This window comes from Malaclemys terrapin, unplaced genomic scaffold (genome assembly GCF_027887155.1).
Source record: "Malaclemys terrapin pileata isolate rMalTer1 unplaced genomic scaffold, rMalTer1.hap1 scaffold_58, whole genome shotgun sequence".
In the NCBI taxonomy this organism is placed as follows: Eukaryota; Metazoa; Chordata; order Testudines; family Emydidae; genus Malaclemys; species Malaclemys terrapin.
The window spans coordinates 149,450-173,826 of record NW_026530219.1 but is presented as its reverse complement, the minus strand read 5'-3'; the positions used below and the strand labels follow the sequence as shown (position 1 = coordinate 173,826).

The 24,377-nt window shown below is 67.0% G+C and overlaps 3 protein-coding genes across 4 annotated transcripts; 1 reads left to right on the top strand and 2 right to left on the bottom strand.

The window, feature by feature from the left end:
• Positions 1 to 45: 45 nt before the first annotated feature.
• BAG6 (BAG cochaperone 6) lies at positions 46 to 15,261 on the bottom strand. The gene is given in 32 exon segments (XM_054015167.1): positions 46 to 210; positions 285 to 431; positions 566 to 744; positions 747 to 788; positions 791 to 983; positions 1,061 to 1,195; positions 1,608 to 1,667; positions 1,751 to 1,897; positions 2,990 to 3,114; positions 3,419 to 3,521; positions 3,750 to 3,803; positions 4,895 to 5,064; positions 5,515 to 5,833; positions 5,944 to 6,311; positions 6,674 to 6,758; positions 6,896 to 7,008; positions 7,113 to 7,220; positions 8,108 to 8,194; positions 8,429 to 8,696; positions 9,396 to 9,593; positions 10,277 to 10,390; positions 10,392 to 10,407; positions 10,487 to 10,602; positions 10,604 to 10,666; positions 10,668 to 10,679; positions 11,032 to 11,106; positions 11,533 to 11,586; positions 12,168 to 12,391; positions 12,990 to 13,029; positions 13,031 to 13,108; positions 14,625 to 14,713; positions 15,085 to 15,261. Coding segments are annotated over 31 exon segments (3,867 nt in total). The 5' UTR covers positions 14,703 to 14,713; positions 15,085 to 15,261; the 3' UTR covers positions 46 to 114.
• Positions 15,262 to 16,891: 1,630 nt separating this feature from the next.
• On the top strand, positions 16,892 to 20,405 carry APOM (apolipoprotein M). Of its 2 annotated transcripts, none has more exons than XM_054015166.1 (7): positions 16,892 to 17,061; positions 18,085 to 18,227; positions 18,764 to 18,837; positions 19,152 to 19,250; positions 19,467 to 19,565; positions 19,905 to 19,945; positions 20,278 to 20,405. In XM_054015166.1, exons 1-6 carry the CDS (start codon positions 16,948 to 16,950, stop codon positions 19,928 to 19,930), a joined length of 555 nt encoding a protein of 184 aa, XP_053871141.1. In that variant the 5' UTR covers positions 16,892 to 16,947; the 3' UTR covers positions 19,931 to 19,945; positions 20,278 to 20,405. The 2 variants fall into 2 exon arrangements, with proteins under 2 accessions (XP_053871141.1, XP_053871140.1); XM_054015165.1 differs by having other exon boundaries at positions 18,073 to 18,227.
• A 2,420-nt stretch (positions 20,406 to 22,825) lies between these two features.
• On the bottom strand, positions 22,826 to 23,948 carry CUNH6orf47 (chromosome unknown C6orf47 homolog). Its single transcript, XM_054015162.1, has one exon. The coding sequence runs from the start codon at positions 23,862 to 23,864 to the stop codon at positions 23,262 to 23,264; it is 603 nt and encodes a 200-aa protein (XP_053871137.1). The 5' UTR covers positions 23,865 to 23,948; the 3' UTR covers positions 22,826 to 23,261.
• Positions 23,949 to 24,377: the final 429 nt, after the last annotated feature.

Sequence of the window (24,377 nt, the reverse complement as noted above, 5' to 3'; positions counted from 1 at the left end):
AGGTACTGGGGCAAGAGTCCCCACGGCACAGACAGGACCCGCAGGCCGACACCAAGCAGCTTTATTGGAGACAGGGGTCAGGGGATAAATAGGGGGCGGAGGGCACAGGCGCCCCTAGGCCTCATCCCCGAAGGCGCGGTCGGCATTGGGGAACCGCTGGGGGCTGAAGCTGGGATCCTCCCGCAGCCGCTGCTGGAGATCGGCCCGGAGCTGGAAGAGAGTGGAAGAGGGGTGAGCGTGGACACAGAGGGAGCCCCCCAGAGACCCATGGGTGGGGGCCTCACCTGCTGCCGGTAGCCCTCCTGCAGCGCCGGCTCGGCCAGCTCCCGGCTCAGGCTCTCGCTGTCGGTCAGGGGCTGGACGCCGGCGGCTTTGGCGGCGCGACTGACGGCCTCGGAGAGGAGCAGCTGGGGGCCGTCGCCCCGCATGGTCTGGGGGACAGCAGAGGAAGAGCGCGGTTGGGGGCAGGAGGGGGCTGGCCTCTGCGCTGCCCATTGTTTAACCGTTCAGGGGCACGGTTGGGGGGCAGCTAGGGACCAGGCGGGGGTCACGGTTAGGGCCTCACCTTGCGGCGCTTGGCCAGCCTTCCCGTCAGGTAGGTGGTGCTGGGCAGTTGGGGGGCAGGCGGGGGGCTCACCTTGCGGCACTTGGCCAGCGTTCCCATCAGGTAGGTGTTGGGGGGCAAGCGGGGGGCTTGGCCAGCATTCCCGTCAGGTAGGTGTTGCTGGGCAGTTGGGGGGCAGGCGGGGGGCTCACCTTGCGGCGCTTGGCCGGCATTCCCGTCAGATAGGTGTTGGGGGGCAAGCGGGGGGCTTGGCCAGCAGTCCCGTCAGGTAGGTGTTGCTGGGCAGTTGGGGGGCAGGCGGGGGGCTCACCTTGCGGCGCTTGGCCGGCATTCCCGTCAGGTAGGCGTCGCTCAGCGGCGGCTGCTGCTTCCCGCGGCGCTGGGTCTGGATGTCCTCGCGGATGATGGGCACCCACTCCTGGGGGGACAGAGGGGGTTAGACACTGGGGGACCCGGGCACACCCCAGCCCGGCCCCCCCCAGCCCCGGCACTCACCGGGGGCACAGCCGCTGCCCAGGGCTCGGCGTCGGGCGCGGGCTCCCCCGGCAGCTCCCCCTGCTCTGGCTCCGGGCACCGCGCCACGGCCTCCTCCGCCGTAGTGGCCGGGGCCGGAGAGGCCGCACTGTCCCGCTGCAACCGGGGGGGATTAGAGATAGCGGGGACCCCCACCAGCCACCCCCCAACAGTCACCCCCCAGCTCTCAGAGCGGGGACCTCCAACAGCCGCCCCCCAACAGTCACCCGCCAGCTCTCACAGCAGGGACCCCCCAAGAAACAACAGGGGCCCCACTATTCACCCGCCAGCTCTCACAGCAGGGACCCCCAACAGTCACCTGCCAGCTCGGACCCCCGACAGCCGCCCCCCAACAGTAACCCCCCAGCTCTCACAGCAGGGACCCCCCAAGAAACAGGGGCCCCACTATTCACCCTCCAGCTCTCACAGGAGGGATGCCCCTGACAGCCCCCCCACCCCTGGCAGCTGGGACCCCCCCCCCCAACAGCCTCCCCCCACTTCACAGCAGGGACCCCCCGCCCCCCGGTACCTGCGCGGCTTCAGGGGGCTGCTCGGCCGCCTGCACCTCCATGGGCTCGTCCAGCACTGGCTGCAGAGAGGGGGAGGGTCAGAGGGGACACAGGGGCCGCCCTGCCCCCCCCATCCCCCCCGCACCCCCTGGCCGGGCCGTACCTGGGGGGCCTCGCCCAGGCGGCGCACATAGGGCAGCACCTGCTCCTCCGTGACGGGCATGTGCTCCAGGACCACCTGCAGCCGCAGCCCCATCATGGCCGTCAGCCAGCTCACCAGGGAGGGGTTCACGTCCGCCGAGAGCCGCCGCTGCGGGACAGGGGGGGTCAGTGTCGCCCCCGCGTCCCCCTGCTGGCCGGCAACCCCCCTGCCCCCCCCATCCCCCTGCTGGCCGGCAACCCCCCCTGCCCCCCCCCCCCCCCCCGCATCCCCCTGCTGGCCAGGAACCCCCAACAGCCAGCTCACCTGCGAGGGGTTCACGTCCGCCGAGAGCCACCGCTGCGGGACAGGGGGGTCAGTGTCGCCCCCCGCGTCCCCCTGCTGGCCGGCAACCCCCCCCTGCCCCCCCGCATCCCCCTGCTGGCCGGCAACCCCTCCCCCCCCCCCAGCCAGCTCACCTGCGAGGGGTTCACGTCCGCCGAGAGCTGCTGCTGCGGGACAGGGGGGTCAGTGTCGCCCCCGCGTCCCCCTGCTGGCCGGCAAACCCCCCCTGCCCCCCCGCATCCCCCTGCTGGCCGGCAACCCCCCCTGCCCCCCCCATCCCCCTGCTGGCCGGCAACCCCCCCTGCCCCCCCCCCGCATCCCCCTGCTGGCCGGCAACCCCTCTCCCCCCCCCCCCCCAACAGCCAGCTCACCTGCGAGGGGTTCACGTCCGCCGAGAGCTGCTGCTGCGGGACAGGGGGGTCAGTGTCGCCCCCGCGTCCCCCTGCTGGCCGGCAACCCCCCCTGCGTCGCCCCCACGTCGCCCTGCTGGCCGGCAACCCCTCCCCCCCCCCCCCCCCCCCCCAACAGCCAGCTCACCAGGGAGGGGTTCACGTCCGCCGAGAGCTGCTGCTGCGGGACAGGGGGGGTCAGTGTCGCCCCCGCGTCCCCCTGCTGGCCGGCAACCCCCCCTGCGTCGCCCCCACGTCGCCCTGCTGGCCGGCAACCCCCCCCCCCCCGAACAGCCAGCTCACCAGCGAGGGGTTCACGTCCGCCGAGAGCCACCGCTGCGGGACAGGGGGGTCAGCAGCACCCCCTGACCCCCCCGCCCCCTCCACGCAGCACCACCACCCCCAGCCCTCCCCAGTCCCACGCCAATGCAGCTACACGCTCCTGGCTGGGCCCCTCGGGGCTGTGGGGACAGGGAGGGGCCCTGGTGGGGCCCCAGGGTCTATGCGGGGGTCCCCGGGGGGCACTCACGATGCGGTCGTTGATGACAGCTGTCAGGGCGCCCCGCTCCCCCCGCAGGCAGTACAGGTTCAGCGCCAGGCACTCGAACAGCCCCTGGTTACACAGCTCCAGCAGCCGGCACCCGAAGGTGGGGTCTGGGGGGGGGGGGGGCGCAGAGTGAGAGGTGGGCTGGGGGACCCCCCCAAACCCCCTCCCTCAGCAACCTCCCCCCCACCTCACAGGGATCCCCACAGCCCCCCCAGAACCCTCACAGCCAACCTCCCTCCCGGGACTCCCGTGGGGATCCCCCACAGCCCCCCTCCCAGCCGACCCCCCCCAGGACCCCAACCTCCCAGTGATCTCCCCCAGAACCCTCCCAGCCGAGCTCCCCCCTGGGACTCCCCCCCACCCCAGAACTCCCCCCTGCAGGGGTCCCCCCCAGCCCCCCCCCCCCCTCACCGGCACAGCGTAGGATGTGGGTGGCAATGCGGCTGAAATGCTCCTGCAGGAACTCCAGGTTGGTCCGGGTGATGTCGACCCCGTCCTGCACCCGCACCGAGGCCTGGGGGGCGGAGGGGGGCACAGCCCTGAGACATTGGGGACCCCCCAGGCACACCCGATGCCCCCACCCCCTCACACACCATTACAGGGGGGGGCTGTTCCCTCCTGCCCCCCACTGTACTCGGGCCACCTCTGAACAGAACTGGGGGAGAGCGGGGCCCCCCCCAGCCCACAGCCGGGGGGGTGTTTAGGGGAGAGCAGGGACCCCCAGCCCAGGGGGGACACTTACGAAGCTCTCGCGGATGTATTCCTGCAGGCCGGTGATCAGGCTGTGGGTGGCCACCTGGGGGAGGAACCACAGGTTAGTGTGGGGGGGGAGGCAGCCAGGGCTGGGGGGGCGAGAGTGAGGGGCACCAGCAGAAGAGCCGGGGGCCACAAGGAGCAGGGATGGGGGATTCGGGGGTGATGGGCTCGGAGGATTCAGGAGCCAGCTTGGGGGATTCGGGGGGCTCAAGGGAATTCGGGGATGATGGACTCAGGGTATTTGGGGGGCTCGGAGGGATCAGGGGCCCCTCACCCGCATGTTGTGGTCTGAGGGCTCCCGCCCCCCCCAGGTACTCCTGGGGGAAGCAGCGAGCGGGAGATTCTGGGGGCTCAGGGCGGTTCGGGACAATGGGGTCGGGGGATTCGGGGGCCGGGTCGGGGGATTTGGGAGGCTCAGGACGGTTCGGGGATAATGGGATTGGGGGATTCGGGGGGCTCAAGGGAATTCGGGGATGATGGGTCGGGGGATTCGGGGGGCTCGGAGGGATCAGGGGCTCCTCACCCGCACGTTGTGGTCCGAGGGCTCCCGTCCCCCCAGGTACTCCTGGTGGAAGCAGCGAGCGGGGGATTCGGGCATTCTGGGGCCGGGTCGGGAGATTCGGGGGGCTCAGGGAGGAATCAGGGGCCCCTCACCCGCACGTTGTGGTCCGAGGGCTTCCACCCCCCCTAGGTACTCCTGGTGGAAGCAGCGAGCGGGGGATTCGGGCATTCTGGGGCCGGGTCGGGAGATTCGGGGATGATGGGGTCGGGAGATTCGGGGGGCTCAGGGCAGTTCGGGGATGATGGAGTTGGGGGATTCGGGGGCCAGGTCAGGGGATTCGGGGGGCTCAGGGATGATGGGTCGGGGGATTCGGGGGGCTCAGGGAGGCATCAGGGGCCCCTCACCCGCACGTTGTGGTCCGAGGGCTCCCGTCCCCCCAGGTACTCCTGGTGGAAGCAGCGAGCGGGGGATTCGGGGGGCCGGGTCGGGGGATTCGGGGGGCTCAGGGAGGCATCGGGGCCCCTCACCCGCACGTTGTGGTCCGAGGGCTCGCGCCCCCCCAGGTACTCCTGGTGGAAGCAGCGAGCGGGGGATTCGGGGGGCTCAGGGAGGCATCAGGGGCCCCTCACCCGCACGTTGTGGTCCGAGGGCTCGCGGCCCCCCAGGTACTCCTGGTGGAAGAAGCGGCGCAGCTGGGGCTGGACGCGCTGCAGCGGCTGGAACTGCCCGTGGAGCAGCATCACCACGTCCACCATGGAGAAGTTCTGGCAGATCAGCGAGAGCAGGTCCCCGAAGAAGCCTGGGAACAGATGGGGACCGTGGGGCACCGGGACACCCCCAGGGGGCGCTGGGGGGCCGGGGCAGGGAATCCCGGCCGGGGGGGCCCAGCCAGGACGGGGTGAGGGAAGCCAAGAGTAATGTGGCCTGGCAGGGTGCTGGGGGATGGGCCAGAGGGGCGGGGCCCAGCAGCCCAGAGGGGGAACAGTTGAGGACACTGCCCGGAAGGGGCGGGGCCCAGCAGAGGAGTGGGGCGGGGCCGCCCGGGGGAGGGGGGGGGGGTTTCAGCACAGGAGATGGGGTGGGGCCGCCCAGAAGGGGTGGGGCCCGGCAGCAAAGGCAGGGCATGGCCATGCGGAAGGGGCAGGGCACAGCAGCGGAGGCGGGGCTGCCCGGCAGAGGGGGCAGGGCCCGGCAGAGGGGGCGGGTCCGAGCAGAGGGGGCGGGGCCCGGCCGAGGGGGCGGGGCTCACCGATGGCGCCCTCGGTGCCCGGCTCGAAGAGGTTGCTGGTGCCGCTCAGGCGCTGGATGAAGGTGGCGATGCTCTCGGTGCTGCCCTGCTGGGCGTTCAGCGAGCCCATCATGGACGACAGCACCCCCTGCACCACGCTGAGGAAGAACTCGGGGGCCAGGGCCTCGGGGCCCCCAGGGGTGCGGCCCCGCCCCCGCTCCCCGCCCGACACCAGGGGTGGGGCAGGGGCTGGAGGGGCCTCTGGCTGCGGGGCAGGGGCAGGGGCAGGAGCCTGAGCCTGTTCTGGCACCTGTGGGGGGGCAGCCCCCATCTGCGTGGCCTGGAGAAGAGGAAGACAGTAGTCAAGGACGGCTCTGGCGGGCTGTCAGGTCAAGGACATGGGGGGAAAACTGGCCTTACCCAGAATGCCACAGGATGGGCAGTGCTCACCTGCAGGAAGTCTGTCATGCCTTGCAGGAAGGCGGGCATGCCAGGCATGCCGGGCATGGCCACGGTGATGGTGGGGGAGCCCACGCCGGCCATGCCAGGGCCCCCTGCCCCCAGCAGGTTGCCCAGGAGCTGGGAGAAGTGGAGATCGTCGGCAGGTGGAGGCGGCTGGGCCGAGGAGGAGGCGGAGGGCACGGGGCCCCCTGGTGCACCGGCAGAGCTGCCCCCTGCTGCCGTGGTGGCCGTGTTGGTGGTGGCGGCGCTGGCCGAGGCCGTGGGCGGGGAGGCTGGGGCCGGGAAGGAGGCCGACGAGGTGGTGGTGGTGGAGGAGGAGGAGGAAGAGGACGCCGAAGAGGAGCTACTGCCCTGAGCTGGGAGGGGCAGAATTAGCACTCAAGGCCCTGCCCCCAACCGTGCCCCGTCATCCCCATTTACCCCAAACCTTCCCATAATGCCCCCTGCCTCACCCCCCAATCTCCCCCTGGAGCCTCCCCACTCCACCGCCCCCCCTCCCATAATCCTCTGTCTGCATCCTCCGAAGCAACCCCCCACACACACACGCTGCCCCACAGGCCCCTTCCTATAGCCTGCCCCACACGTGACCCCAGCACCTCACACCACCACGGCCCCTCCCAACTCCTATGGTGCGAGACAAGGGGTGAGAACAGCCCCCACCCCCGGCCCCAGTTTCCTGCCCCCCACCCCACAGGAGATGTGTGGGGCAGAGACTTACCCACGAGAACCGGCTGCATCAGCAGCTGCCCGAGGAGCCCGCTGATCATCTGTGCCAGGGAGGCATTGCCCCCTACGCCGGGAGTCTGGGGGGGAGACAGACGTTACCTCGGAGCCGGCGCCCCCTAGAGGGGACAGGCCCCATGGCCCCATTCCCTGCCCCCCAAGCCAGCCAGTGCCCCTAGTGGGGACAGGCCCCATGCCCCATTCGCTGGGCTCTCACCCCGGGTCCTGGTGCCTGGGGGGCCCCCGGGTGGGTGGGCCGGGCGGACGGGGCCGAGGGCCGGGCGATCACCACGCGGGTCGGGGCCGTCTGGAAGCCAGGGACCTGCTGGCCTGCAGCAGAGGAAGGAACCGGGTTACAACGAGCCGCCGGGGCGGGAACGCAGCCACCTCTGGGGCGGAGCGGCCCCCCGCTACCCCCTGCTGGCCGCACCCACCTGTGGCGGCAGAAGCCGCGGCCGCCATGGCCTGCTGGGTGATCTGGTGAGCCACGGCCTGCATCAGCTCCGGGGGCAGGCTGGGCAGGGGGACGTGCGCAGCGCCTCCTGCAGGGGGAGGGGAACAGCTGGGTCACCAGGCGGCATCACAGCGCAGTGCCCGCTGCTGGGGAGCCCCGCAACAGCTCCAGCCCCGCCCCACCCCCGCCCCGCAGCCCCTGCCAGCCACACCCCACAGCCCCTGCCAGCCCCGCCCCGCCAGCACCCCTCACTCCCGACCCGCAGCCCCTGCCACCCCCCAGCTCTGCCGGTGCCCCTCACTCCCGACCCGCAGCCCCCTGCCAGCCCCGCCAGCACCCCTCACTCCCGACCCGCAGCCCCTGCCAGCCCAGCCAGCACCCCTCACTCCCGACCCGCAGCCCCTGCCACCCCCCAGCTCTGCCGGTGCCCCTCACTCCCGACCCGCAGCCCCTGCCAGCCCCGCCAGCACCCCTCACTCCCGACCCGCAGCCCCTGCCACCCCCCAGCTCTGCCGGTGCCCCTCACTCCCGACCCGCAGCCCCTGCCAGCCCCGCCAGCACCCCTCACTCCCGACCCGCAGCCCCTGCCACCCCCCAGCCCCGCCAGCGCCCCTCACTCCCAACCCGCAGCCCCTGCCAGCCCAGCCAGCACCCCTCACTCCCAACCTGCAGCCCCTGCCAGCCCAGCCCCGCCAGCACCGCTCACTCCCGACCCGCAGCCCCTGCCACCCCCCAGCCCCGCCAGCACCCCTCACTCCCAACCCGCAGCCCCTGCCAGCCCAGCCAGCACCCCTCACTCCCGACCCGCAGCCCCTGCCAGCCCCGCCAGCACCCCTCACTCCCGACCCGCAGCCCCTGCCAGCCCAGCCAGCACCCCTCACTCCCGACCCGCAGCCCCTGCCACCCCCCAGCTCTGCCGGTGCCCCTCACTCTGGACCCGCAGCCCACCGGGCTCTAAGGGTGGGCACATCTCACCTATGCCCGGGCCATGCCCGGCTGGTCCAGCGGTGCCTGTGGGAACGGTGCCCCCGGAGCCGCCTCCTGGCGCCTGAGACCCAGAGTCTGAGAATAAGACACAGACGATTGGCCCAGCACTAAGCCAGGGTTGAACCCAGGAGTCCTGGAGCGGAACAGCCCCTGCCCCATTCCCCACCCCCTGAGCCAGCCAGTGCCCTCTAGGTGGGACACGACCCCTGCCCCATTCCCCGGCCCCCCTGAGCCAGCCAGTGCCCTCTGGGGGGGGGGGGACAGGCCCCCTGCCCCCAAGCCAGCGCCCCTCGGGGGGCTCCCACTCACCCTGTATGTTCATATGCATCATGACGACGGGCTCGACGGTCTGGTGGGAGATGCGGATGACCCGGGGGTGGCTGGTCTGGGAGCCCTGGGTCTGAGTCGGGGCCGCCCCGGGCCCCAACTGGCTCTCCAGGCCCCGGCCTGACTCCCCGGGGCTGGGGGCTCCAGCTGGGGCCGGCGGCGAGGGCTGGGTGGGGGCAGGTCCCTCAGGGCCTGGCTGGGGGGGGCGGGCACCGTTCCCCGTCATGGTCACTGTGGTCCCAACATTGATCTGCGGACAGATGAGAAGTTAGGGGGCCCGTCCCGGATGCCTGGGTCCATCCCCTCCCTCCCTGGGGCTGTGACCCTCCCTAGACGTATCATCCCGGACACCTGGGTCCATCCTCCCTCCCCAAGAGCTGCGAGGGCCCCTAGGGGCGGGCCCCGTCCCAGACACCTGGGTCCATCCTCCCTCCCCAAGAGCTGCGAGGCCCCCTGGGGCGGGCCCCGTCCCGGACACCTGGGTCCATCCTCCCTCCCCAAGAGCTGCGAGGGCCCCTAGGGGCGGGCCCCGTCCCGGACACCTGGGTCCATCCTCCCTCCCCAAGAGCTGCGAGGGCCCCTAGGGGCGGGCCCCGTCCCGGACACCTGGGTCCATCCTCCCTCCCCAAGAGCTGCGAGGCCCCCTAGGGGCGGGCCCCGTCCCGGACACCTGGGTCCATCCTCCCTCCCCAAGAGCTGCGAGGCCCCCTAGGGGCGGGCCCCGTCCCGGACACCTGGGTCCATCCTCCCTCCCCAAGAGCTGCGAGGCCCCCTAGGGGCGGGCCCCGTCCCGGACACCTGGGTCCATCCTCCCTCCCCAAGAGCTGCGAGGGCCCCTGGGGGCGGGCCCCGTCCCGGACACCTGGGTCCATCCTCCCTCCCCAAGAGCGGCGAGGCCCCCTAGGGGCGGGCCCCGTCCTGGACACCTGGGTCCCATGCCCCAGCTCACCTGTATGGGGATGGCAGCCTGCTGCAGCACCATGGGGGCGGCGTAGTGGGACATGGGCCGGACCACGTGGAGGTGGCGGGGGGCGCTGCAGGACAGGTTGCAGCGCAGGTCGGACAGGGCTACAAAGGTGTTCCCCAGCAGGCGCATGGACTCCCCCACCAGGTTGATGATGCGCTGGTCCTCCTCGCGCCCCTCTGTCTGCCAACACAGGGGTCACGGTCAGCTCCCACAGTGCCCCCCCCACCGCCTGTGGTATCACCCGCCTCCCCCCCTCCACCATCCATCCATGGTACAACCCAGCTCAGGGTCCCATCCCCCTGTTCATGGTATCACCCATCTCAGAGCCCAAATAATCCCCTTTCATGGTATCACCCATAATGCTCTTCACACCCCTACTCCCAAAATGAACCGGTCCGGGTACTAGCCAATCCAACGCCTGACAGCAGGGGGCAAGAACCTGGACCAAGCCCAAGGGTTAGAACTGACTTGTGGGGAGGGGGGTTTGGATCCTGCCATCCTTTCATAGACTTAGGGGGAGAGCAGAATTTGGACTATCCCATTCTCACCAGGATGGGGGGGAAGTTCACAATATCCCGTGGGGGGGGGGGAAGGGGGGAGAAGAGATTTGGACCATCACAATCTCACTGGGTTGGGGGGGGGGGGGGGGAGATGTGGACCCTCTCAGTCTCACAGGGTTGGGGGGAATGTTCCAAACATCCCATTCTGAGGGGGCAGGGAGGAGACTTGGACCATCCCAATCTCAGAGGGGCGGCGGGGGGGGGGGTGTTCAGAACATGTCATTCTCCCTGTGGGGGGGGGTTAGGCCTGGCACACCCCATTCTCACTACGCCGGGGGGGTGAGGGGGATAGGTAGCCCTTACATTGTTGTTGTAGTCAGTGGTGCTGGCCGTGGCCAGGATCTCCTGGTATCGCTGCAGGAAGGGCTGCAGCTGCTCCTCCACCCTGCGCAGCTCCAGCAGCACCTCCACGTACTCGGGCCGGCGCGGGGTGGCTGCGGGGGAGACCGGAGACGGGGCTCAGTGGGCACCACGGCCCCGCTCCCCACCCCACCCGCTCAGCCCTGTCCTTACTTGGGGGGCCCCCTCGCAGCCGGGGGCGGCTCCGGCCCAGGCTGGGGGCTCTCCTCGACGGGCGCGGCTGCGGGCTCCGAAACAGCTGCCTCCATGGGCTCCCGCTGGCTGGGGCCTGGTGGAGGGGGGCGGCTCGGCGGGGGCCGGGGGGGCATTCTCCGGCATGGGCTGCGGCTGGCCCGTTGGCCCGACCCTAGAGAGAAAGAGACACTGGGCTCAGAGCCTGGGACTCCCGCCCCCTCCGCACCGATCAGGGCTCAGCCCCACGGCACTCCTGCCCCCCCGCCCCCCAGCCGGGGCCTCAGCCCCACGGCACTCCTGCCCCCCCCGCCCCCCAGCCGGGCCTCAGCCCCACGGCACTCCCACCCCCTCCTCCACCCCCAGCCAGGGCTCAGCCCCCCGGCACTCCTGCCCCCCCCGCCCCCCAGCCGGCCTCAGCCCCACGGCACTCCCACCCCCTCCTCCACCCCCAGCCAGGGCTCAGCCCCACGGCACTCCCGCCCCCTCCTCCACCCCCAGCCAGGGCTCAGCCCCACGGCACTCACCTCCAGCCGGCCCAGGATGCCTTGCACATCTCGGAGCAGGTGCTGCGCCATCAGCAGGCGGACGCGGGGCTCGCTCTGGAACGACAGGGCAGGGCCGGGTCAGGGCTGGGCCTGGGAGTGGAGCTCACAAGGGGACAGTCTGGTACTAACCCGGACCAGACCCCAGGCCCAGCCAGCCCAGGACCCCCAGTCCAGACTCCCCAGAACACCCCCCCGGCTCGTCCAGCCTGGGACCCCCCGCCTCCTGGATGAGATCCATGGCCCCGCCTGCCCCACCCCCCCGATGAGACCCACAAACTATCCTGCCAGGTAACCCCATGATCAGCCCAATGGGCCCACTGAGCTCTTGCCTGTCCTCTCTAGCCCTGCCCCCCCAAGTTCACTGGTTCAGACCCAGAACCCCCCTGTGCTCTGCCAATTCTCTAACCCTTCCCAGATCCACCCCCAACCCCCTGCTGACCTTTCACCTGTCTGCCCCCCACGCCCACCCCCCTCCAGTACCTGTATGGGCGCCTGTTCCATATTAATATGAACATCCACAGAGGATCCGTCGATCTTAGGGGGAGGAGGGAGGAGACGGGCGTGAAGGAGGAAGAGACGGAGAAAACCAAAGGAAACAAAAAAGGAGGAAAGGAGGGAAAACAGGAAAGAAAGAGAAAAATAAATAAAAACAGAGAAAGGGGGGAGGGGCCACAGACACTCAGCACAAGTGAGAGGTGGATAGAGACTGGACCCCTCCTGCCCTCCCCCAGCCACGATGGAACCCAGGAGTCCTGGCTCCCAGCCGCCCCCACTCTAACCCACCAGCCCCCACTCCCCTCCCAGAGCCAGGGAGAGAACCCAGGAGTCCTGGCTCCCAGCCCCCCTGCTCTGACCACTAGCCCCCACTCCCCTCCCAGCACCAGGGAGAGAACCAGGAGTCCTGAGTTCCCACCGGTCCATTACACACCGGCTAGACGATTTCACACCCGTCACAGAACCACACAGAGGAATAAACCAAAGCAAACTGCCAGAGGAAAGCGAGAACCTGCCCTTCCAGGAGCCCACCCCCAGCAGCCACTGGGGCTAGCGCTGCCGGCAGGAGAGAGCCCACCCCACCCCACCCCCGCAGCACGGCGTCCCCCGCAGGAACTCACCTGTGAGGGCGGCTGCGGGTCCATAATGCTGACTGGTAAATTGAAGGTCCCGACCATGACGTAGCTGTTGGCATTACGGTCGTGGACAGTGGCACCGGCTCCCCGTCCCCCGATGCCATTGTGGGGGGCTGAGGCCGAGCTGGCTCCAGAGGGACCCCCAGAGGAGGGCGACTGAGTCTGGGGAGGGGCACGTTCCACCAAGTGGATCACTTTGCCCCCAACATCTTGGAAAGAAGAGACAAAGGGGGGCGAAATCAGAACCTCAAACCTCTGATCTCCATCCCCCCGCAGCTCTGCCGGTGCCCCTCACTCCCAATACGCAGCCCCCTGCCAGCCCAGCTCTGGACTCCCACCGCCCCCAGCTCTGCCGGTGCCCCTCACTCCTGACCTGCAGCCCCCTGCCAGCCCAGCCCTGGACTCCCACCGCCCCCAGCTCTGCCGGTGCCCCTCACTCCCGAACCGCAGCCCCTGCCAGCCCAGCCCTGCTCCCCCCCCAGCTCTGCCGGTGCCCCCTCGCTCCCGACCCGCAGCCCCCTGCCAGCCCAGCCCTGCTCCCCCCCCAGCTCTGCCAGTGCCCCTCACTCCCGACCCGCAGCCCCCTGCCAGCCCAGCTCTGGACTCCCACCGCCCCCAGCTCTGCCGGTGCCCCTCACTCCTGACCTGCAGCCCCCTGCCAGCCCAGCCCTGGACTCCCACCGCCCCCAGCTCTGCCGGTGCCCCTCACTCCCGACCCGCAGCCCCCTGCCAGCCCAGCCCTGGACTCCCACCGCCCCCAGCTCTGCCGGTGCCCCTCACTCCCGAACCGCAGCCCCCCACACTCACTATATTCTTTAAGCTTCTTGTCATCCTGCAGGACGCGTCCCCTGGTAGATCAGACGCTGTTTCTCCGCGGGGATATTTACTGAGCCCGCAATGTGCTCTTTGAACTCCTTCACCGTCACCTACAGGGGAAAGGGGCAAGAACCAGCAGGGTCAAACCCACCCCCCATCACCTCTTCTCAGCTCACACGCTCGGGTCGCCACCCTGTGCATGCAGACACCTAAGAACAGCCGTACCGGGTCAGACCAAAGGTCCATCCAGCCCAATATTCTGTCTGCCGACAGTGGCCAATGCCAGGTGCCCCAGAGGGAGTGAACCTAAAGGCAATGATCAAGTGATCTCTCTCCTGCCGTCCATCTCCACCCTCTGACAAACAGAGGCTAGGGACACCATTCCTTACCCATCCTGGCTAATAGCCATTAATGGACTTAACCTCCATGAATTTATCTAGTTCTCTTTTAAAGGCTGTTATAGTCCTAGCCTTCACAACCTCCTCAGGCAAGGAGTTCCACAAGTTGACTGTGCGCTGCGTGAAGAAGAACTTCCTTTTATTTGTTTTAAACCTGCTGCCTATTAATTTCATTTGGTGGCCCCTAGTTCTTGTATTATGGGAATAAGTAAATAACTTTTCCTTATCCACTTTCTCCACATCACTCATGATTTTATATACCTCTATCATATCCCCCCTTAGTCTCCTCTTTTCCAAGCTGAAAAGTCCTAGCCTCTTTCATCTCTCCTCGTATGGGACCCGTTCCAAACCCCTAATCATTGTAGTTCCCTTTCTCTGAACCTTTTCTAGTGCCAGTATATCTTTTTTGAGATGAGGAGACCACATCTGTACGCAGTATTCGAGATGTGGGCGTACCATCGATTTATATAAGGGCAATAAGATATTCTCCGTCTTATTCTCTATCCCCTTTTCAATGATTCCTAACACCCTGTTCGCTGTTTTGATTGCCGCTGCACACTGCGTGGATATCTTCAGAGAACTATCCACGGTGACTCCAAGATCTTTTTCCTGATTCATTGCAGCTAAATTAGCCCCCATCATATTGTATGTATAGTTGGGGTTATTTTTTCCAATGTGCTTTACTTTACATTTATCCACATTAAATTTCATTTGCCATTCTGTTGCCCAATTACTTCGTTTTGTGAGATCTTTTTGAAGTTCTTCACAGTCTGCTTTGGTCTTAACTCTCTTGAGCAGTTTAGTATCATCTGCAAACTTTGCCACCTCACTGTTTACCCCTTTCTCCAGATCATTTATGAATAAGTTGAATAGGATCGGTCCGAGGACTGACTCTTGGGGAACACCACTAGTTACCCTTCTCCAGTCTGAGAATTTACCATTTATTCCTACCCTTTGTTCCCTGTCTTTTAACCAGTTCTCAATCCATGAAAGGATCTTCCCTCTTATCCCATGACAACTTCTCTGGGGTGGGGTGCAGGAGCTGGCTGGTCGGGGACCCACCACCCCAGGCTGAGATGCGGCTGGCTCTGGGGTGGGATGCAGGATCTGCCAAAGAGCCGAATGGGACCGGTGCAGAGCATCCCTTGGCGCCGGATGGGGCCAGCACGGACCCCCAAGGGAAACGGACCTGGATCGAGCCACACCCAGCAGCCTCCCAACCTCTCACCTCTGCCTCCACGGTGAAGGTCCTGGTCTGCGAGTCGAGCGTCTTCACCATAACCTCGAGGTTCTCCGGCTCCGCCATGGCGCCGGCTCCTGTCACGGGACAGCGGGTTACGCGAGCGGGTCCCCTCGTCCCTCCAGATCAGCTGCCCCTGGGTGTCCTGACCCCCCCCCTCGCCTTATACCCCTGGCCCTCCCTGCCCCCCCCCACCCCTCCCCCCTCCCAGCCCACATCCCCTCCCCCACCTTATACCCTGGCCCTCCCTGCCCCCAAACCCATCCCCTGCCCCCCACACCCCTCCTCTCCCACCCCACATCTCCACCCCTCCTGCCACGCTCCTCCCCTCCCCCACCTTACACCCCTGGCCCCCACTTCCCCCCCCACCCCAGCGACGCCCCTCCCCCACCCGACATTATCCCGGGGGGGGGAGACACACACGCAGCTCGGACCCCCCGACGCTCACCCCGCTCCTGGGGCCGCTCTCGGCTGGGGGGTGGGGGAGGGGCGCCAAGTCCAGCTGGCCCCGCCCCCCGGCCTCCCAGGCGGGTACTTCCGGTCAAGCCGGAGCCACTTCCGGTGCAGCCCAAGCCCCAGGGGGCAACTTCCGGTCCACTGCAGGGGCCCGGCGGGCGCGGGGGGGGGGGGGGGACACCTCGGGGCCCCCCGGGCGGGGAGACGCTGCGGGCCCGGAACGGGGCGAAGCGGCCGCGGAATCCGGCGCCTCCTCGGAGCGACTCCCTTCAGCCGCCTCTCGCCGCCGCTGTGCCCGACTGCGCATGCGCGAGAGCTGCGCGCGCGCCCCCGCCTTCCCACTACCGGTCCTTCGCCTCGGGGCTGTCCGAGCAGGCGCCTGACTAAATACACCGTGAAACCGACCTACTCGCCCTCCCCCGCTCCCGGCGCTCGTTCCTTGATCGCTCCTTGGCTCCGAGCTGCCGGGTCTGTTCGCCCTGTGGCGGCGACGCCGCTTGTTCGCCTCCGATCGCGAAGATTTTGTCCAGGCACCTTTCGGACTCCTATACCCGGCTCGAGGGGCCTCGCCAGCCCGCGCCTGCGTACTAAGGCCTTTGTCCACCATCTTTCTTATGGGCGGGCCCATGCGGCTGTGTATTCGGTGAAGGCAGCGCGGCGGCCATCTTGGAGGCTGGCGTGGAAATGATGACGCGCTTTCCCCGGCCCGACAGATCTTTTGAGGGCAACACTTGGCGCTCCAAGGAGCCGAAGCCAAAGCGGCGGCCATCTTGGTTATGGGCGCAGACTTATGACACCTGACTTGCCACCATATTTGTTGAGGGCACATTTTCCCACTCCTGATTGGCGGCCATGTTGTACTTTATCCCCAATGGGAGGGGGGGAATCACCCCCTCACCCGCCATCTTTCTTATGGGCAATGAGTTTGGCTAGGCAGAGAATGACAGGTTGTTATTGTAGGGTCTCCCACCACTCCTCTTTGTGTTATTGTAGGGTCTCCACAAAACACTACAGGCCCTGGGCATGTTTATGTTACTGTAGGGCCTCCCCCTGCTTGTGTTATTGTAGGGTCTCCTCAAAACACTAGAGGCCCCGGGCATGTTGCTGTTATTGCCGCTAAGGACCCCCCCCCCCCCCGTTACTGCCAAACCAGAGCCACTCTGGGCGGGGAGGGCCCCCGAGATGTCACCAAGACCAGCCCCCCCCTGCACCGCGATGAGGCAGGACCAGGCCAGGCCCGGCCTGAGGGGGTTTGTCCAACCTGCTCTTAAACCGTCCCGGGACGGGGATCCCACGACGCCGACTCTAGCGCTGAATGCCCACGAGAGCTAGAAAGTGTCTCCTAATCTCCGGCCGAAATGGCCCTGGCCCCCGAGCTCGGGTTTTCTCACCCTTCGCTCGCGTGTGTGGCTCCCAACTGATCCTGTTATTGTAGGGCCCCCCCCACAACCCTACGGGCACCAGCCCTGTTCTTGAAGGGTTTGTTATTGTAGGGTCCCTCACCAGCATCACCCACCCTCCCTGAGGCTCAGTGTTATTGGAGGGAAGGGGTTCCTTGCAAACACCCAACTACCCACACTGGTTTATTAGTGTAGGGTCTCCTGCAAGCTCCATCCCCCCCACACACACATCCTGTTATTGTAGGATCTCCTGGAGGCCCCCAGAGCCCTTCCCCCGCTGCACTGTTTACCATTGGCCCCCCTGCCTCAGTGGGCGTGGGGTCGCTCCCACCCACGGGACTCTGGACTCGGGCGAGTTACCGATTAACGTGGCCTGGGAGTGGGTGGGGGGCAAAGGTGAGCCGGACAGAGGGACAAGGGCCGGCAGACGGCCACGAACCCGGCCCGCACCGGCCATGCTCCAGCGCACGTGGTCCTACCTGCTGTACCTGTACGGGGCTCTGATCAGTGCCCTGAGCCCATGTACCCCCCCCGCCCCGCTGCCAGCCAGCGGGCTGGACCGGGACCAGGTAGCCAGCACTGGGGGGGAACCCCTCCCCAGGATCAGGGACTCTGGGGATCCCCAAGGGTGGGGGCACTGAAGGTTGTGGGGGGACTCAGGGGAAGGGGGAGTTCACGTGGGGGTTGGGGGATGAGCCCCCCCAGAGGTGGGCGGCAGGGAAGGGTGTGGGGTTCCCTCGCCGGTACTTGGGTGGCTGTGGGGGGGGGTCTCTGCAGCGCCCTGACCCCCCGCAGTTCCCCCGGCAGTACTTGGGTGTCTGTGGGGGGGGCTGCGGGGGGGTCTCTGCAGCGCCCTGACCCCCCGCAGTTCCCCCGGCAGTACTTGGGTGTCTGTGGGGTGGGGGCTGTGGGGGGCTGTGGGGAGGTCTCTGCAGCGCCCTGACCCCCGCAGTTCCCCCGGCAGTACTTGGGTGTCTGTGGGGTGGGGGCTGTGGGGGGCTGTGGGGGGGGGCTGCGGGGGGGGGTCTCTGCAGCGCCCTGACCCCCCGCAGTTCCCCCGGCAGTACTTGGGTGTCTGTGGGGTGGGGGCTGTGGGGGGCTGTGGGGGGGGGGCTGCGGGGGGGTCTCTGCAGCGCCCTGACCCCCCGCAGTTCCCCCGGCAGTACTTGGGTGTCTGTGGGGTGGGGGCTGCGGGGGGCTGCGGGGGGGGTCTCTGCAGCGCCCTGACCCCCCGCAGTTCCCCCGGCAGTACTTGGGTGTCTGGGGGGGGGGGGCTGTGGGGGGCTGTGGGGTGGGGGCTGCGGGGGGGGGCTGTGGGGGGGTCTCTGCAGCGCCCTGACCCCCCGCAGTACTTGGGTGTCTGTGGGGGGGGGCTGCGGGGGGGCTGTGGGGGGGGGCTGCGGGGGGCTGTGGGGGGGTCTCTGCAGTGCCCTGACCCCCCGCAGTTCCCCCGGCAGTACTTGGGTGTCTGGGGGGGGGGGCTGCGGGAGGGGGCTGCGGGGGGCTGTGGGGTGGGGGCTGCGGGGGGCTGTGGGGGGGGCTGTAGGGGGGTGTCTCTGCAGCGCCCTGACCCCCCGCAGTTCCCCCGGCAGTACTTGGGCACCTGGCACTTCATCGCTGCAGCAGCAGCCAGCCCTGCCGCCCTGGAGACCTTCGCGGGCACCGACGGCTCCGTCTTCCACATGGGGCAGGGCCCCCAGCCCCAGCGTCTGCAGCTCCGCGCCGCCCTCCGCCTGTGAGTGGGGCCCCCCAACCCCCCGCATCCAGGGCGCGCCCGGCACTGAGGCGCAGGAGTCGCCCCATTGGACGTGCCCAATGCTCAGGCTTCAGGGTCTCCCCGGCAGGGTCAGGAAGGGATCCCCCCCAGCTCCAGGGAGGAGTTTACTCCTCTCCCCTGAAGGCCGCCGGGGAGCCGGGGGTGTCTCTGCGCATCGTCCCGGCCGGCTGCTCCCTGCTCCCCCCAGGCCGCGCAGACACTGGATGTGGGGTGGGGAAGTTATGGGCCCCCAGCTCCGAGGGGGGTTCTCATCGGGATGAGCCAGGCAGCTCGCCCCGAATCAGTTCCCGTCCGTAGGGGGGGCTCGGACCCCTCTGGGGATGGCCAGTGGCTGGGCAGGGGCACGGGGCTGGGGGGACTGGCAGCTTGTCAGATGGGACGTTCGCGTGGCCCCTCCGCGCTCTGTGACCCTGCACCTCCCCCCACGGACCAGCCACCCGCCCTCCACCCGGCTCCCCAAAGGCCCCTCCAGTTGACCCCTCCCTCCCCCACAGGAAATCAGGGGTCTGCGTGCCCAGATCATGGATTTATCTGCTTAACGAAGGGAGCACTGACCTGGCCACAGAAGGTGAGTGGTGCCCCTCACTCCCGACCCGCAGCCCCTGCTAGCCCGGCCCTGCCCCCCCAGCTCTGCCGGTGCCCCTCACTCCCGACCCGCAGCCCCTGCCAGCCCAGCCCTGCCGCCCCCCAGCTCTGCCGGTGCCCCTCACGCCCGACCCGCAGCCCCTGCCAGCCCAGCCCTGTCCCCCCAGCTCTGCCGGTGCCCCTCACTCCCGACCTGCAGCCCCTGCCAGCCCAGCCCTGCCCCCCCCACAGCTCTGCCGGTGCCCCTCACTCCCGACCCGCAGCCCCCAGCTCCTGGCTCTGTCTCCCCCATCACAGGGCGGCCGGGGATGAGGACCGAGCTGTTCTCCAGCAAGTGTCCAGACACCATCATTGTCCAGGAAACCGACCGAGACTATCAAAGGATCCTGCTGTACTGTGAGTGGGGGCCCGGACGCCTGGGTTCTCTCCCTGGCTCCGGGAGGGGAGTGGGGGCTGGTGGTGAGAGCAGGGGGACTGGGAGCCCGGACGCCTGGGATCTATCGTTGTTCTGGGAGGGGAGTGGGTTCCTGGGGGGGGGGGGGGGGGGGGGGGGCTTGTTGCCAGGACTCCTGGGTTCTCTGAGGTGTCTCTCCCTGTCCTCCTTCCCCCCAGCCCGCACCCCCGACCTGGCTGACGAGTGCATTGAGGATTTCCGGAGCCAAGCCTACTGCCTGGACATGGAAGAATTCCTGCTTACCCCCCGCAGCCAAGGTACCACCCGGATGAGGAGCTCTTTAGGGGGGTCCCCCCACCCCATCGGCCAGTGGGATTAGCTTGGCGGGAAGGCGGTGGGTTGGGAGAGAGAGGAGATTGTGGGGAGGGGGTTGGGAGGTGCTGGGAAGAAAGGAGGTTGTGGGGGTGAGGGAGGTTTGGGGGGTCAGGAGGGGGTTGGGCAGGTGTTGGGGGGATGGGTAGATTTGGGGTGTGTGGAAGAGGATTGGGGGTAGGTTATTGGGGTCACCAAAATGCTCACTGATGCACAACCCCACCCTTAAATCTCCCGCCCCCACACGCACCCCCTAACCCTCTCCCTCTTCTGCCGCCCCCCAGACACCTGCCAGCTTCGGGATTCCTGATTGACCCACTGCCAGGTGAGCCGAGCCTCAGGGCCCCCCCGATTCCCCAGGGGCTCCCCCATTCCCCGCCTATCCCAGGGGCCCCGCACCCCCTGACCTGGCTGGAGTGTGCCAGGTCTCAGCCGGGTTTTCCGGGCCCCCTCCCCCGGCCCGGCCTCCAGAGACCAAGCTCCCCATTCTGGGGGGCGGGGGGTGGCTGGGATTGAAGTTTGGGGGGGTAGATCTCCTGGGTGTCCCCCCCCACTGCCAACTCTGCAGGGCCCGGTTTTCCCATCGGACGCTGAAATTAACGATTAAAGGCGCAGCCGTGTTTCCATCTCAGGCCTTTCTCTGTTTCTCTCTGCCAGCCCCCCCAGCTGCTGCGACTGGCCCGCCCCGAGGAAACAGCCCCCCCCGAAGACTGACCCCCTCGTTCGCCTGGAGGAAGAAACCCCATTTCTGCAGAGCCTGTCAAATAAATCCCAATCCTGCCGCATCTGTGACAATGTGTCCCTAAGCGCTGGTTTCGACTCTCAGACACATGGGGCATGCCCAGTGGTGGGGGGGCAGGGCTGGGCTGGCAGGGGCTGCGGGTCGGGAGTGAGGGGCACCGGCAGAGCTGGGGGGGGCAAGGCTGGGCTGGCAGGGGATGCAGGTCGGGAGTGAGGGGCAGCGGCAGAGCTGGGGGGGGCAGGGCTGGGCTAGCAGGGGCTGTGGGTCGGGAGTGAGGGGCACCAGCAGAGCTAGGGGGGCAGGGCTGGGCTGGCAGGGGCTGTGGGTCGGGAGTGAGGGGCACCGGCAGAGCTGGGGGGGGGCAGGGCTGGGCTGGCAGGGGCTGCGGGTCGGGAGTGAGGGGCAGCGGTAGAGCTGGGGGGGGGCAGGGCCGGGCTGGGCTAGCAGGGGCTGTGGGTCGGGAGTGAGGGGCACCGGCAGAGCTGGTGGGGGAGCAGGGCTGGGCTGGCAGGGGCTGCGGGTCGGGAGTGAGGGGCACCGGCAGAGCTGGGCTAGCAGGGGCCTGGTGCGACGTGGCTCTCGGCTCAGTCAGGGGGTCCCCCATCTAGATCGGAGGGTCTGGGCAGGGCCTGATGCGATTGGGGGGGGGGGGACAGTCTCGGTTGGGACGCACAAGAAAACCATTCCCGGCCGGCCGCTCGCTGACTGTCAAATTTTCCATTTTATTTAAATAAAACACAGGTTTAAAACCCAGTGCAGGAGCCGGGCTCTGGAATCGGCTCTCGAGCGCTGGTTTGCATTAATCCACAGATAAAGGTCACAGATTTCCGCCCCTGCCCCCATGCTGCTCCAGAGCAGAGCAAATTCAGGTCCCCGCCCCACACCATAGCTGCTGTTCTAGACCCCCCAGACTGGATTTGGGGCAGAGCTGGGGGGTTGCAGGCCTGGATTGAGGGGCACCAGCAGAGCTGGAGGAGGAGGCCGGGCAGGCAAACGGGGCAGGATCAAGTACAAAGACTTTTCTCAACTCAAATCTCCTTTCAACTGTGTTCTAGATCAGACACGTTCTAAGTCAGGGTGATCTGGAGAGTGCAAGGAATGATTGTCTCTAGCACCACGCTGCTGAGAAAAGACAGCAGGAAACCGGTCTGGGTTGGGTGCAGGGTGGGTCATGCTAGATTGTCTCTGTGCTGGGTGGGTTAAGGGGGGGGGTCTTCTAGAAACCGGTGGAAGAGCAGTCAGGGATGCTGGGAAAGTTGTTCTAGATCACACATGGGAGAAGGGAGCTTCCTATAGACTCCAGAGCCTGATGGTCATTCTAGGGCATTTCTGGGCAGGGCAGAGTGTGCTCTAGATTTTAGCACAAAGGGGGGGTTTGGGTTCTGGACTGTGTCCCAGAGCATGTTCTAGATCACACGGGGTGTCTGGAGCAGTGTAGATTGAGAGGGAAGTACTGGGGGCTGCAATAGATGATATCTCAGCAGCGAGCGCATGGGCTAGAACACAAGGCAAGCGGAGTGGACCTTCTAGATCCCATCCAAGAGCCGGAGGGTTCGTTCTAGATTGCAGAGTGACGGGGGTGCTGGTGAGAATCATTGTCATAAGGGGACAGAGTGTCCCCCAGAGATAGCGGGCTCGCTCTGGACTGTGTGGCAAAGCAGGCACTTGGGGTTGCTCTAGATTGTGTCTAAATAGGGGCTTTGTTCTAGAGCTTGTGGGATGGCTGATGGCAAAAAGGTGGAGACCAGAGGTCTGTTCTAGGTCAGATGCCAGAGGCTTCCCACAGGGACTGGCTCTAGCCTGCAGACCAGCAGGCCTCCCTCAGGAGGGGTTCTAGTTTATAGGGCCGGTAGGGTTGGTGGCATGTTCTAGACCATCACGGCACCTCTTGTTTCTAGATCGGTCACCAATGTTTTGGATCATGCCTTGTATTTCCTGTCTGGGTTGTTCTAGATCACTTTGGCATAGGGAGGGGATGTAGTGTTCCTTAAAGACCACAGCTCATGCCCTGAAGGCTGGCTGTGGCGGTCAGTTCTAGATAACGTCACCACAGTGACATTGTTCGCTCTAGACCAGTGGCAAGATTGGAAGCGATGGCCGGGGGGAGGCTGTTCTATAAGAGAGTGACAGTGTCCATCCCCACCACACCTGAGCTGGGAGACCCAAGCCACGTTCTAGATCGTTCTAGAGCGGGAACATGGGATCACCCCAGCTGGGAGCCCGGGATGCAGAGGGTGGGTGTGTCTCTAGACCGCCCCTCTCCCTCTGTCATGTTCTCTCCCTCTCACCCCCCATCTCCATTGTCAGACCTCTCCCTGGGGGTCCCCTCCCCTGGCATCCGCCGCCAAGGTAGGGTGTTATTGCTAAGAAGAGACCCCCCCCATTGCTCCCCACGCCCAGATCCCTCCCACTCCCCCCCCAACACAGAATCCCTCCTCCCATGGCTCAGCTAGATCCACTCCCTTGGTTCTGACCCCCCGGACCCTGCCCACCCCCCATTTCTCCCTTCCCTGTGGTCCCAAATCCCTTTGCCCTCCCGGACCCGGAGCAGTTCCAATCCGCTTTCCCCTCCCCCCGCAGATCCACTTGCAGCTTGGCTGGATCCCAGCGGTTCTGATTGGTTCCTTCCCTGTAGTGGTTCTGACCCCCCCACACACACACATCCCCCAAACTCCTGAGCCAACCAGTCCCCCGCCCCCTCTCACAAGTGCCTGGGGGCGGAGTCTCATGTCTCTGTACCCAAGGGGGGTGGGGCTAAGTCCTGGTGCCCTCGCCCCCATAGTGCCAGAGTCTCGTGTCTCCACGTGGAAAGTGGGCGGAGCTCGGTCCTCGCACGCACACCCAGACGCTGGTGACTCTGTGATTTATTGCTGAGGTGCGAGGCGGACGGGTGGGGCTGTCACTCCGTCCTCTCTGCCTCTGCCCCACCGCCGGGGTCCAGTCCCCCCGGGCCGCCCCCGCTCTCCTCCTCCTCCTCCTCGGCGGCCCGGATGCTCACGCACAGCACCAGCGTCTGCAGGAAGCCGTAGAGGCAGGCGAACTGCAGCAGGTATTTCTGGACCAGCCACAGGGCCAGGTACATCCCGTAGGTGGTGACAAGGAAGGTGGCCAGCCCGTGGAGCCAGACTTTCAGGGGCCCCCTGAACCCCAAAATATCCAGGAGCAGCCGGAAAGCCGGGGAGCAGGCACAGAGCAGAGTCACCACGCAGAGGTCGAAGAGGTGCCGGGCGAAGTTGAAACAGATCTGGAAATGCTCCGGGATGTCGGCCGGCGGCTGGTGGGGGGACAGATACTGAGGGACCTGGGAGACCCTAGAGAAGAGGCCCTGTCCCGGGGCAGGGCCCGGATCCCCGGCGCGGCCCCATCCGATCAGAGCCAGGAGGCGCCGGGCACCCCACCACTGCGATTTCCGGGGGGCCTCCGTCAGCCCGCCCTCTTTTCCTGCCTCGCGCCCCCACCAGCGGAGTCTTGTCAGCCAGGCCTTGGCTCTGTTTAGGGACATGGGGGGAAACCGGCGAGAATCCAGCACCCCAAATAAAATCAACACTCGGGTGTGGGGGGACGGAGGGAGCAGTGAGAGGGGTCCAGACCGTGGGGCACTAGCCAGCTCCCCTCTCCAATGCACCAGCCTCCCCGAAACTCTCTCTGGGGCGTTTTCCCCTCTAAAGCCACCTTCCACAAACTCCTGGTTAGTTCAGGGTCCTGTGTGCTCCCCAGAACCAGACGTCAGCGCCTCGATTTTGCAGTATCGGGGACCCTTCACCACACAATAGCCACAAATTTCATTCGCGTCCGGGTTAACTTCAGTCCCACTGGCAGCTGCTGTCACCCAAAGATGCGAATCTCCCTCAGCCGCCTCTGCTGGGCCTGGGGTCCCTCACCCCTAAACGGTGGTCCCTCAGCCAGTCGGGAGGTGTGTTGTCGAGGTCCAATTCTATCCACCAGCGCCAGCGCTAACAGAACCCCAAAATGTCCTTTCCACCCACACAGACAAATCCTTGTTGATTTCACCCCG

Coding starts and splice junctions, on each gene's coding strand:
- APOM (XM_054015165.1), top strand. CDS start 16,948: ATGCTCCAGCGCACGTGGTCCTACCTGCTGTACCTGTACGGGGCTCTG. Junction 18,228..18,763: donor CTCCGCGCCGCCCTCCGCCT/GTGAGTGGGGCC, acceptor CCTCCCCCACAG/GAAATCAGGGGTCTGCGTGC. Junction 19,251..19,466: donor TCAAAGGATCCTGCTGTACT/GTGAGTGGGGGC, acceptor CCTTCCCCCCAG/CCCGCACCCCCGACCTGGCT.
- CUNH6orf47 (XM_054015162.1), bottom strand. CDS start 23,864: ATGTCCCTAAACAGAGCCAAGGCCTGGCTGACAAGACTCCGCTGGTGG.